Here is a 12,174-nt window from a genome sequence, read left to right as displayed (position 1 = left end):
GGCCTTACCACTCAAAACCAAAACTGGGAAAGAGGTTACTCAAGCTATGAAGAACATTTTGCATAGTAAAAAGAATATTACCCCGAGCAACTTACAAACCGATAATGGGAAAGAGTTTTACAATAGCGATTTTCAAAAATTAATGGAACAACTTAACATTAATCATTACAGCACCTATTCCACTTTAAAAAGCTCGATTATCGAACGGTTTAATAGAACCCTAAAAAATAAAATGTGGAAAGAATTTAGTATGCAAGGAAATTATCGCTGGTTAGACTTACTACCCAAATTACTAAAATCTTACAACAACACAATACATCGCACCATTCACATGAAACCTTCAGGTGTTAATCGACGAAATGAATCTGCTCTGTTAAATACTGTATACAATTCCATTAAAGTTGTCGACCCCAACCACCGTAAATTTAATGTGGGGGAACACGTGCGAATTAGCAAGTACAGACACGCTTTTGCTAAAGGTTACCAACCAACTTGGTCCAATGAAATTTTCACCATAGCGACAGTTCAAAGTACTAATCCCAGGACTTACCTTATTAAAGATGGTAGAGGAGAACCCATTCTTGGAGCATTTTACGACGAAGAATTACAACGTGTGAAACACCCGGATGTATTTTTAATTGAAAAAGTTCTTTGTCGAAAAGGAAATAAAGTCCGAGTGAAATGGTTGGGAATGGATAGCTCTCATAATTCTTGGATTGCAAAAAAGGATGTATTATAATTTTTACACTAAGAAAATAAAAAACTTTTTTTTAATTTCGTTGATTTTATTTCAAGTAACCTTTTTAACAACCTACTTTCTACTTTATATACAAGTTTTGTGATACAAGCAAGTATTTTTTTTTTTTTTTTTACAAATTAACTGATCGCAATTTAACTAGCCATACATGTTTACGTTTAACAACTCCAATAAGTTGTCCAAAAGATCTTCCCTGCGTAGATCTTCAATAAGATAGTTTCCCCAAGCTAACGTATGACATCCATCCTCCATCACGTAACGTTTATCGTCATGTGCAGAGAGCGCCACTTTATTCTTTAGTTCTGTATACATCGTGTGATAGGAGGAGCGAAAGACATACATCTTTTTTCGCACAGAACCTCCATCTTCGATAATCCGTTTATATTCTGAAACACTTAAGTTTTTATCGATAACATACTTTTTCACACCCTTGGCACGCTTGACAACTCCTTCCAAAGTGTTAATACAATAAGCTTTAGCTCCTGTACCATAAAACGATGTTAATATCGTATTTGGGTACTCATCTTTCATTTTTCCAACTATCGGCGGCCCTGGAGGAATATTATGTCTGTTGTTTAACTTGTAATTAGAGGTATCGAACATCTCTATATTTTCTTTGATATCCTGGTATACATTCTCAGTAAATATTTCGAGAATTAACGAATCCGTATCTGTATATAACAATAATACGTTTTCACCATATTTCTCTTTTAAAAAATTATAAAAAAAGTTATAAATGACCGCTTTCGACAATTCCAGTACGCTAAGCCCTACATACAGAGGTTTGTTATATTTGACCTCCACCTTCTGCATTTCAATGGCTGCCAAATTATGGCAGAAAATTTTCGATGACTTGAAAGTCGGCTTTGCGATAAGAGCTTCTGCACCGGGTCTCCTGTAACGATTCTCCCAATGTGACACTAATCGTATATCGACTCTATTTTCAACATTTTCCATCGTTTTCCCATACACGATATTATTCATTTGTTTATAATGATTTTTCCCAAATTCATTCGTAGCATTCATTCGTTTCTCAGAGTTAAAATCGATATATGGTTTAATCCACGGCGATTGTTGAAATTGCAATGCACGGTGTATTTTGGTTAGCTTAAGACCTTTTTTCACACATTCACGTAGGTTTACATAGTGAATTATGTATTTCGATTTATTTTGTAAGTTCGCAATCAACTTAGGATGCTTCGATCTGGGAGCGATTATGTTTTCGGGACAAAACGGTAGATCATCATGCTGGTTGTGTAACCTTTCGGGATACTCCAAATCCACTTCAAATACATAACCAAGGTGTTCATCATCTAAACACTCCACATCTATATCTGCTATTTCTTGGTTCGACAACCATCGAAAACCGCCTGTTGGTAATTTACAACTCATTGCATACCCATACAAATTGGTAGCGTCCAAGTATAGAATATATGATGATGGTTTTTCCGGGTTAAAATCGTCAAGGAACTTGTTGTTTGCTATTGCAGATCGTTTTACACACATACAGAGACCGCCTCTAATTCCTTTCTTAAAAAAGAGTAACATGTCAATGTCTGATAACAATTCTAATTTTACACCTGTCATTTTTAACAGAGCATCCCACCCAAACCCGGGCGCAGTATAATAATGGCAAGGATCCAGATTGTAATTCTCCAAAGATATTGTCCTGAAATTTTCAAAGACGTCAGTCAACATTAACACATCTGACGTCAAATACAGGTCACTGTATTCTCCCAACGTTGTACACTTAAATTTATTCCATACAGTCTGTGCTCTAGAGTATTGTTCCTTTGAAATATTACTTGAACTCAATATGTCGTAAAACTGTGTATGATCAGGCAATTTACTATACTCCAACTTTTCAAACAAATCTACGAACGAATATGGAAATACACCTTTCTGGCGCATCAATCTAAATTCTTCAGAGTCTTTGAATTTTTTTTTCACTTCCACACAATCCTTATCATCCAAATATGAAACCAACTTTTCCAAAGAACTCGCCATGAATCTAAACGAGTCGACGAATCTTATTTTCATAAACACTTTGCGTTTCTTTCCCTTGTTATCGGTTGTTCCTCCGACAACTATTTTTTTGGAAAAAGAAATATATTTTTCTTTGTTTTGTGCTATCACCTCTACTTCCTCCTTGTTTAGGGCAATACTTTTCACAAACATGTGGGCATCGTAATTCGACAAGTTGTGGAAAAACACAGGGATAAACATCGGTAATTTATAATTTATATTGCAGACGGAATGCGCAGGACCCCTATACAATCCTGTCAAGTGATCGTGATCACACACTTTCTCTTCTTTGTTTATTGGTTTATCACAAATGTGACATACGGAACTCAGTTCATGTACAAATTGGTCCAGACAGCTTAGCGGTATCATATCCTTTGTTTGCCTCAAATGTTGTTTATAGATCTCTATTACATCCTTCTCCAATCTTATAATAAATTCCAGAGCAGCGTTTCGCCCTCGGCATATTTGGAATTTCGATAAGTTATCATCGTAAGCACACTTAATGTAGTACGCAAACGCGTATGGTTCGTGTTCAAAACATCGGGCCGTATATGGTTTATTATCATCGTAAACTTTTCCTTCTTCGGGCGTTAAGGGTTTCAGAATCGCCTCGAAATCGGCGTACACCACAAACGGAACTTTCATTTTTTTTTCAAATCCTTCAAATTGTAAAACTTTTCTAGATGTCCGAACTTATTCACTTTTATTTGTTCGCTTGGTACTGTTGCTTTCACTTTTTTACAGTCATCCATCTGATGTCGTACCAACTTGTCTTCAGTTGAAAAGTATTGCAAACAACCCTCACAAATATATCTTTGATGTTCATGAGTCGATGATTGTGCATTTATCAGTCGAGATAAGTTTTTTATCCAACAATAGTGGTTATTCCCGAAATTGTCGCTGACTACTAATAAGTTTACATGACGCTCCCGTTTCTGTTTACATATACATACAGTTACAATATCATCTACCATTTTCTCTCCATTATACCAAGAATTTATACCATAGACGTTAATTGAAATGTTATTTTCTTCCTCAAATTTTGGTATGTCTCTGATGGGTACTGGGAATGTTACGCAGTCAAACTTTAATTCTGTTTCCCTATAATCTGGGTATGATGATATTCTTTGCGGTAAACCTGTGGGTTGGTACAGCGCGGACATCAGTGCCCAAGCAAAGCACTTATTATCGTTATTTTGCACGTTTATTACCGCTCTCTTCCCTTTTATGGATGTCGGTAAGTCGATGTAGCTCGATGCTCTTGTAGGATTAAACTTGTTACAGTTCACTTCAAGATATAATATTTCCAACAAGGTCCAACCTGCAGTATTAACACCTTTAGTTTCGCATTTTACTACTTTTCTATTCTTATACTCTTACCTGAGTCCCGTTCTTGGAATTCCGACATTTTCACCATAATCTCGTCCATAAAGTCCTCGTATGTTTGGTACAAGTCTACGGCTACTGTTATAATTTTATTTTTTGTGTTGAATGATTTGATTTCCACTTCTTCCTTCGTATTTATGAAATACAATCCAAAAATTTCCGTATTCACTTTTAAACTACCATTTACATTCCTCACGGACTGTATCAAACTGATAACTTTTTCTCTAATTCGGTTACTGAATTCCTTCATGTCTACGTACTTACGTTCATGATCGCTCACTCTAAAACTACATATTTTATCTCCAAATATCGAATCTATTTTTTCTATACCATCATCTATTATTACGAAGGCTTTCTGTTTATGTTTGTTGCTGCGCAGATGTGAGGAGTAACATTGTCTGGTTACGTGTTCATCACATATTTCACACACTATAACATCTCCTTGTTGATCCTCTTCCACCTTTCGACGTTTCCCAATACATGCTGTGCGTTGATGTCTCACAAGATTATCTGGTCTAGTAAACTCTTTGTAACACACGTCGCAGGTCAACATGTTCACAACACTCTTACTTCAATACTGTTGAACACGATTTTCTATCTGCTATTTAAAGCATACCTCCTCCGAAGTGGGGTTTTCAATGAACTCACGTCGTGTAACCTTCATTTCAGGTCACGTACAAGGTCGATGTCATGGTTACAATTAAGGTTGACTTCAAGGTCTCCGTTGAGGTCAAAGTAAAGGTCATTGTTCAGGTCAAGGTTACTGATCAAGGTGATGGTCACTCAACGTGATCTTGACCTGAGGTGAGCTCAAAGTAAAGGTCATTGTTTAGGTCAAGGTTACTGGTCAACGACCCCCTTTGCAATAGCCGATTCTGGAACCTCAGGTCAAGGTCAAGGCCAAGGTCACGTTGAGTGACCATGACCTTGACCTTGACCTGAGGTTCTGAGAGGAGGTTCTAGAATCGGCTTTTATCTACTACTTCCTTACCTCATTAGATTAGCATCTTGGGTCTCCCTAGGTTGAAATTTATCCATTAAAAACATAAGACTTTTAAAAGCATACCACGTTGAATGATAAATTTCGCCAGTCCCACCACCTGACTTTTTTGAAGTGCCTTCTTTTTGTCTTTCTCGCCTAAATGATGCGAGAAGTGAATTTATCTTTTTTTTTACTTCAACTACATAACATTTCAGCTCAGTAGAGATTTTATTCCATGCATCGGTTTTTTTGTTTGTTATTTTATATAACTTTGACTTCGGATCCCATAAGCATGTTTCGCTTCTATACAGGCTGTTCCATCTCAGACGAGCCACCCCGTATATTTCTTATCTCATAGTGATTAGAAAAGTTTCCCGAAACCCGTCGAATGCTTTTGTTTGGGGGACATCTTTTGACGTCATTTGAGGCTTGAACGAGCAACCCCCTAAGAGGAGGTGCTTCAACCCCTCAAAATTGAATAGGGGAGAGGGGTTGAGTGATACTTCATTTGAAAGGTCTTGGGAGCTTCTTTACAACGGTGTATGAAAAACGTAAATTTGATGAACCGCTTTCGCCAAAAATCAATTTTTTAGCTCAAATGAGCAACCTTGAATATTTTGGTTATAAATAAAAAAATTGAATTGTTTTATCATGTTGTTTTATTTATCACAATCAAAAAATTAAATCTGCGTTTTTAAATCAAATGTTCAAATTGTCCTCCATTGACTTCCATATACAATAATAAATTCTCTCAAACTAAAAAATCAAAACATTTCCATATGTTGCCTTCATTGTTTGTTCTTAGAAGGCGTTTATTTGGTTATAATACGTTTAATATAATCAATCTGTTGAGTTACTACTTTGCTGATTTGTTTAAAATTTTAAAAATAATTATGGTGTAGACATTGCAAGAACGTGTTGAGCTGGTTAGCCTCTATTACCAAAATCAAAATTGTGCCCGAGCGACTGCAAGGATATTTAACCAAAACCATCCTGAATGTAGAGTACATAAACACAAGTTCCATCCGTACAAAATTAAATTAATTCACGAATTAAATGATGATGATTTGGATCGAAGGCAAAAGTTTTGCGAAATTATGGCCGAGCGTATCAACAATAACCCAAATTTCTTGTACAACGTTTGCTTTTCTGACGAATGCACTTTTTCACTTAATGGAGAGGTTAACCGGCATAACTGTAGAATTTGAAGCGATACAAATCCTCATGTATTTCGAGAAGCTCACACTCAACATCCGGAAAAGCTAAACGTTTGGGTAGGAATTTTGGGAGACCACATAATTGGACCTCTGGTTATTCCTGGTAATTTAAATGGCGAAATTTATCTTGAAATGCTGGAAAATGTGATTCATCCGTTAATAACAGAAAAATTAGAAAACGATCCTCTACTACTTGAACAACAATTGCATTTCCAACAAGACGGAGTTCCTCCTCACTACGCCGCACCAGTTCGCCAGTACCTCAATTTACAATACCCCGGTCGTTGGACTGGAAGAAGAGGTCCTATAGAGTGGCCTGCCCGTTCTCCTGACCTGAACCCTCTGGACTTCTTCTTGTGGGAACATCTTAAGTCCAAGATTTTTGTGACTCAGCCTGAAAATTTGGACGAACTACGCCAACGAATTGTAAATGAGTGTCCTCACATAACTCCAACTATGCTGAACCATGTTAGAGACGGTTTTCAGTCAAGATTGTATTATTGTATGGAAGTCAATGGAGGACGATTTGAACATTTGATTTAAAAACGCAGATTTGATTTTTTGATTGTGATAAATAAAACAACTGTGGCGAACATCTGGACGCCAGAGAACCTTCTAAACCGTTCAAAAAAATCTCTCTCCGGTCATCTGGGCAGGACACCCTTTTGGTCCAGGCAAAGGGTTCCCGGAAAACTTTTACCGGAGATATTACTGGACGCTCTCCGTGGCAAACATCTGGTCGCCAGAAAGCGTTCGAAACTATTCAGAAGAACTCTCTCCGTACATCTGGACAGCAGATCCTTTTAGTCCAGACAAGGACTCGAAGAGAGCTTTCACTGGGGATGTTACTGGACTCGGGGATAAAAGGAACCAGGATCGGCCCAGAGAGTTCAGTCAGTTACCATGAGTTATCAGTTAGCAGTTACCATCGGCAGATCAGTCAGCAGTTACCCTTTTCGCGTCCTCACTTTTATTATTGTTAATATTGTTGTTAATAAAATTTTGTTGTTGAAGACATTGGTTTTCCTAAAACTTCCTCTCGCTACTATCAAAGCATTAGCCCCGCAAACTGGTGACCCCGACGTGATCGATAAGTAGCCGAGAGTGAAGAAAACCACCGACGACGGAACCCGAATAAATCAAAAATCAAGACGACGCTGCCGACGCCAAACGCTAGCACGATGGACCATCAACAGGACGTAAATGCGCAGGTACCACATATTAACCGTGTTGCGGTGAAGATTCCACCATTCTGGGACGCGGATCCGCAATTGTGGTTTATCAACGTGGAAACGCAGTTCGCTTTGGGACAGATCACCGCCGACGACACAAAGTACAACTACGTGGTGAGCTCATTAGACCCAAAATACTGGGCAGAAGTGCGGGACATTCTGTCCAACCCTCCGCCAACGGGCAAGTACGAAAAATTAAAATCCGAACTGATCCGCCGATTAAGCGCAACGCAGGACCAGAAAACGCGGCGATTGCTGGAACACGAAGAAATCGGAGACCGGAAACCGTCACAATTTCTGAGGCATCTCCGAGCGTTGGCTGGTACCGTCATCCCCGACGACGTGTTACGACCCCTGTGGTGTGACCGGTTACCAACGTTCACACAGGCTATTCTAGCGTCTCAAAAACAGAAAACGTTAGATGAGTTAGCGGATTTGGCGGACGCCGTGGCCAACGCAAACCCACGAGGCCGCGTCGAAGAGACCGCTACTGGTGTGCTACCCCTACAGGCGATGCTACAACAGATGGCGTCCATTAGCACCGCTCTTTGCGAAGTTACGGCCACCCTGAAGCGAATCGCGGAAACCAGTGCGCGTCGCGAGTCGCAATCCGGACCTTCACGGCGCAATCGGTCAAAATCGCGTACACGGTACGACCAAAATGACAATAACGGCTTGTGCTGGTATCATGCGCGATTCGGGGACAGTGCTACGAAGTGCAAACCGCCATGTTCGCGTAATTCGGGAAACGGGACGGGCCGTCACTGACAGAGGCCGGTGACTGCGCCCAAACATTATCACGACGCCTCTTCGCGACCGATCGGAAAACCAAGACAGTATACCTGATAGACACCGGTGCCGATTTGTGTGTTTTTCCGCGAACGCGAGTAATCGGACGACGCCCGAGGTCATCCTTTAACCTTTACGCGGCAAACGATTCGGTAATCGCGACCTATGGGTACGAGATCCTTACTCTCGACCTAGGACTTCGCCGCGATTTCACGTGGCGTTTCATTGTCGCCGACGTGTCGAAACCCATCATTGGAGTCGACTTCCTGGACCACTACGGATTGCTGGTCGACGTACGCAATCGACGGCTGGTGGACAGCGTAACATCGCTGAAAGTCCAGGGACGCGAAACGGCTGGCGAAGGTGCTCATATCCGGGTTGTGGCGGGCGGATCCATTTTCCACAACCTCCTCGCCGAATACCCCGAAATAACGAGACCTTCCGGAGTTCCGCAAGGGGTTAACCCGAAACACGGAGTGGAACACCATATCCACACGACCCCTGGACAACCCGTCGCGAGTCGATTTCGACGCCTAAACCCCCAAAGGTACGAGGCTGCCAAGAAGGAGTTCGAGACCATGCTGCAGATGAAGATAATTCGTCCATCCAAAAGTAGTTGGTCATCGCCCCTGCACATGGTCCAAAAGAAAGGCGACCTTTGGAGGCCCTGCGGAGATTACCGCGCATTAAACGCGAGAACGGTGCCGGACAAATATCCGATACCTCACATGCAGGACTTCTCGCAGTCCCTACATGGGAAGAAAATCTTCTCCACCATCGACCTGGTGCGCGCCTACAACCAAATTCCGGTCGCCCAGGAAGATATCCCAAAAACGGCGATAACCACACCCTTCGGCTTGTACGAATTTACGTTCATGTCCTTTGGTCTTCGCAACGCGGCACAAACCTGCCAGAGACTAATGGACGAAGTTCTACGAGGTCTGGATTTCGCCTACGTGTATATCGACGATATCCTCATCGCCTCGGCCTCGGAAGAAGAGCACCTGGAACACCTGAAGCAGATTTTCCAACGCTTAAAGGAATACGGAATCCTGATAAACCCTGCGAAGTGCGTTTTCGGGAAACCGCAAGTAAATTTCCTGGGATTCAGCGTCGCCAGCGGAGGGGTAAAACCTTTACCTGAAAGGATCCAGGCCATCAAGAATTACCCACGACCTAAGACGGCAAAGGAACTGCGAAGATTCATAGGAGCATTCAACTTCTCGAGGCAGGCCGTACCGAGAGCGGCCGAACTACAATCGCCCCTGAACGATTTGTTAAAGGGGAACCTAAAAGGGAAAGTACCAATCGTCTGGACGGAGGCAGCGGTTCAAGCTTTCGACGACTGCAAGGAAGCGTTGGCACAAGCTACCCTGTTGGCATACCCAGCACCGGATGTTCCCCTTGCCATTTCGTGCGACGCCTCCGATTTCGCCGTCGGAGCTGCCTTGGAGCAACTAGTAGATGGAGTTTGGCAACCACTGGGTTTCTTCTCTAGAAAGTTGAGTGCCGCAGAAAGGAAATACGGTGCCTACGATAGAGAACTGCTAGCCATCTACAAAGCCATTCGATACTTTCGGCACATGGTGGAAGGGCGAACGTTCGTAATATTCACGGACCATAAACCAATTACGTTCGCCTTTCAACAGAAACCGGACAAGTGCTCGCCGCGACAGTTCCGTTATTTAGACTTTATCGGACAGTTTACAACGGACATACGTCACGTGGCGGGAAAAGACAATGTGCTGGCCGACGCACTATCGCGAGTGGAAGAGTTATCACCCGCGTTGGATTTCGAGGCATTAGCACGGGCTCAAACAAACGACGATGAGCTGTCTCAATTCCTGGAATCAGATTCTGTTTTCAACTTGAAGAAGGTAACAATCCCAGGAACCAGTGAAAGTGTGTACTGCGACATCTCTACGCCTAATGCCCGACCTTTCGTCACCCGCGAATTCAGACGGGCAGCGTTCAATTCACTACATCAACTATCACACTCCGGAATTAACGCCACGGTCAAGCTCGTAACTCAACGTTATGTGTGGCCGTCGATTAAGGCGGATTGTAGGAGGTGGACCCGGCACTGTTTTGATTGTCAGCGAGCCAAAATAACCCGACATACGTCAGCCCCCACTGGAAACTTTACATTACCCAGTGGCAGGTTCGAGCACATCCACATTGACCTGGTAGGTCCACTACCTATGTCAAGAGGATACAGGTACGCTTTAACGTGTGTGGACCGTTTCTCGCGCTGGCCCGAAGTGATCCCCGTCGAGAATATAGAGGCATCCACCATCGCAAAAGCTTTCGTGACCGGATGGGTATCCCGATTCGGAACGCCGTTGCGAATAACAACGGATCAAGGCAGACAATTCCAGTCACAGCTTTTCATGGAGCTTAACGCCACGCTAGGTACCAAACACTTTCGGACGACCGCTTACCACCCCGCTGCCAACGGTCTCGTGGAAAGATTCCACCGTCAACTCAAAGGCGCCATCCGATGCCAAGCCACTGAAAAATGGGTCGATATCTTACCCGTGGTCCTGCTGGGCATCAGGTCAGCCTGGCGAGACGATCTCTCAGCAACGACAGCAGAATTAGTCTACGGCGAACCTCTCAGACTCCCGGGCGAATTCTTGGCACCTAGAGAATCGCGCAGGAACGAGGAAGGTGCGACGAACTTCACCCAAGAATTGAAAAAGCATTTTCAACAGCTTCAACCGGTTCACGGAACCAGGCACGGAAGTAAAAAGATCTTTGTCTTCAGAGACCTAGCCACCTGTACACATGTTTGGATTCGCTTGGGTGGCGAACACCACTCGTCGTTGGAAGTCCCATACGAGGGCCCATATCCCGTCACCAACCGGAACGACAGGACGTTCACCCTGGAGAAGAAAGGAAAGCAAATTACCGTTTCAATCGACCGCTTGAAACCAGCCTACATCTTGTCGGGAGAGGAACAACGCCAGGAGGATCCACAACGCCCAGAGGCTACGCGGAATAATCCAGGACCCCAGCAGACAGACCTTGCTCCACCAACAACGCGATATGGAAGACGCGTTAGATTCCCTGACCATTTCCAGGCAGATCTCTAGTATCGTGTTTCCCAATCCATGGTCAAACACTGGCAGGGGGGTCTCTGTGGCGAACATCTGGACGCCAGAGAACCTTCTAAACCGTTCAAAAAAATCTCTCTCCGGTCATCTGGGCAGGACACCCTTTTGGTCCAGGCAAAGGGTTCCCGGAAAACTTTTACCGGAGATATTACTGGACGCTCTCCGTGGCAAACATCTGGTCGCCAGAAAGCGTTCGAAACTATTCAGAAGAACTCTCTCCGTACATCTGGACAGCAGATCCTTTTAGTCCAGACAAGGACTCGAAGAGAGCTTTCACTGGGGATGTTACTGGACTCGGGGATAAAAGGAACCAGGATCGGCCCAGAGAGTTCAGTCAGTTACCATGAGTTATCAGTTAGCAGTTACCATCGGCAGATCAGTCAGCAGTTACCCTTTTCGCGTCCTCACTTTTATTATTGTTAATATTGTTGTTAATAAAATTTTGTTGTTGAAGACATTGGTTTTCCTAAAACTTCCTCTCGCTACTATCAAAGCATTAGCCCCGCAACAACATAATAAAACAATTAAATTTTTTTATTTATAACCAAAATATTCAAGGTTGCAAAAAAATTGATTTTTGGCGAAAACGGTTCATCAAATTTACGTTTTTCATACACCGTTGTGAAGAGGCTTCCAAGACCTTTCAAATGAAGTATCACTCAACCCCTCT

General features: G+C 42.7%; 1 protein-coding gene across 1 annotated transcript; it reads right to left on the bottom strand.

Annotated features, from left to right (window-relative positions):
• Positions 1-895: 895 nt before the first annotated feature.
• LOC139429586 (uncharacterized) lies at positions 896-3,427 on the bottom strand. The gene has a single exon (XM_071195481.1). It carries the CDS (start codon positions 3,425-3,427, stop codon positions 896-898), a length of 2,532 nt encoding a protein of 843 aa, XP_071051582.1.
• Positions 3,428-12,174: the final 8,747 nt, after the last annotated feature.

This window comes from Onthophagus taurus, chromosome 1, assembly GCF_036711975.1.
Source record: "Onthophagus taurus isolate NC chromosome 1, IU_Otau_3.0, whole genome shotgun sequence".
NCBI classification, from domain to species: domain Eukaryota; kingdom Metazoa; phylum Arthropoda; class Insecta; order Coleoptera; family Scarabaeidae; genus Onthophagus; species Onthophagus taurus.
Note: the sequence above shows the minus strand (reverse complement) of the source record. Positions and strands in the feature narration are given on the sequence as shown.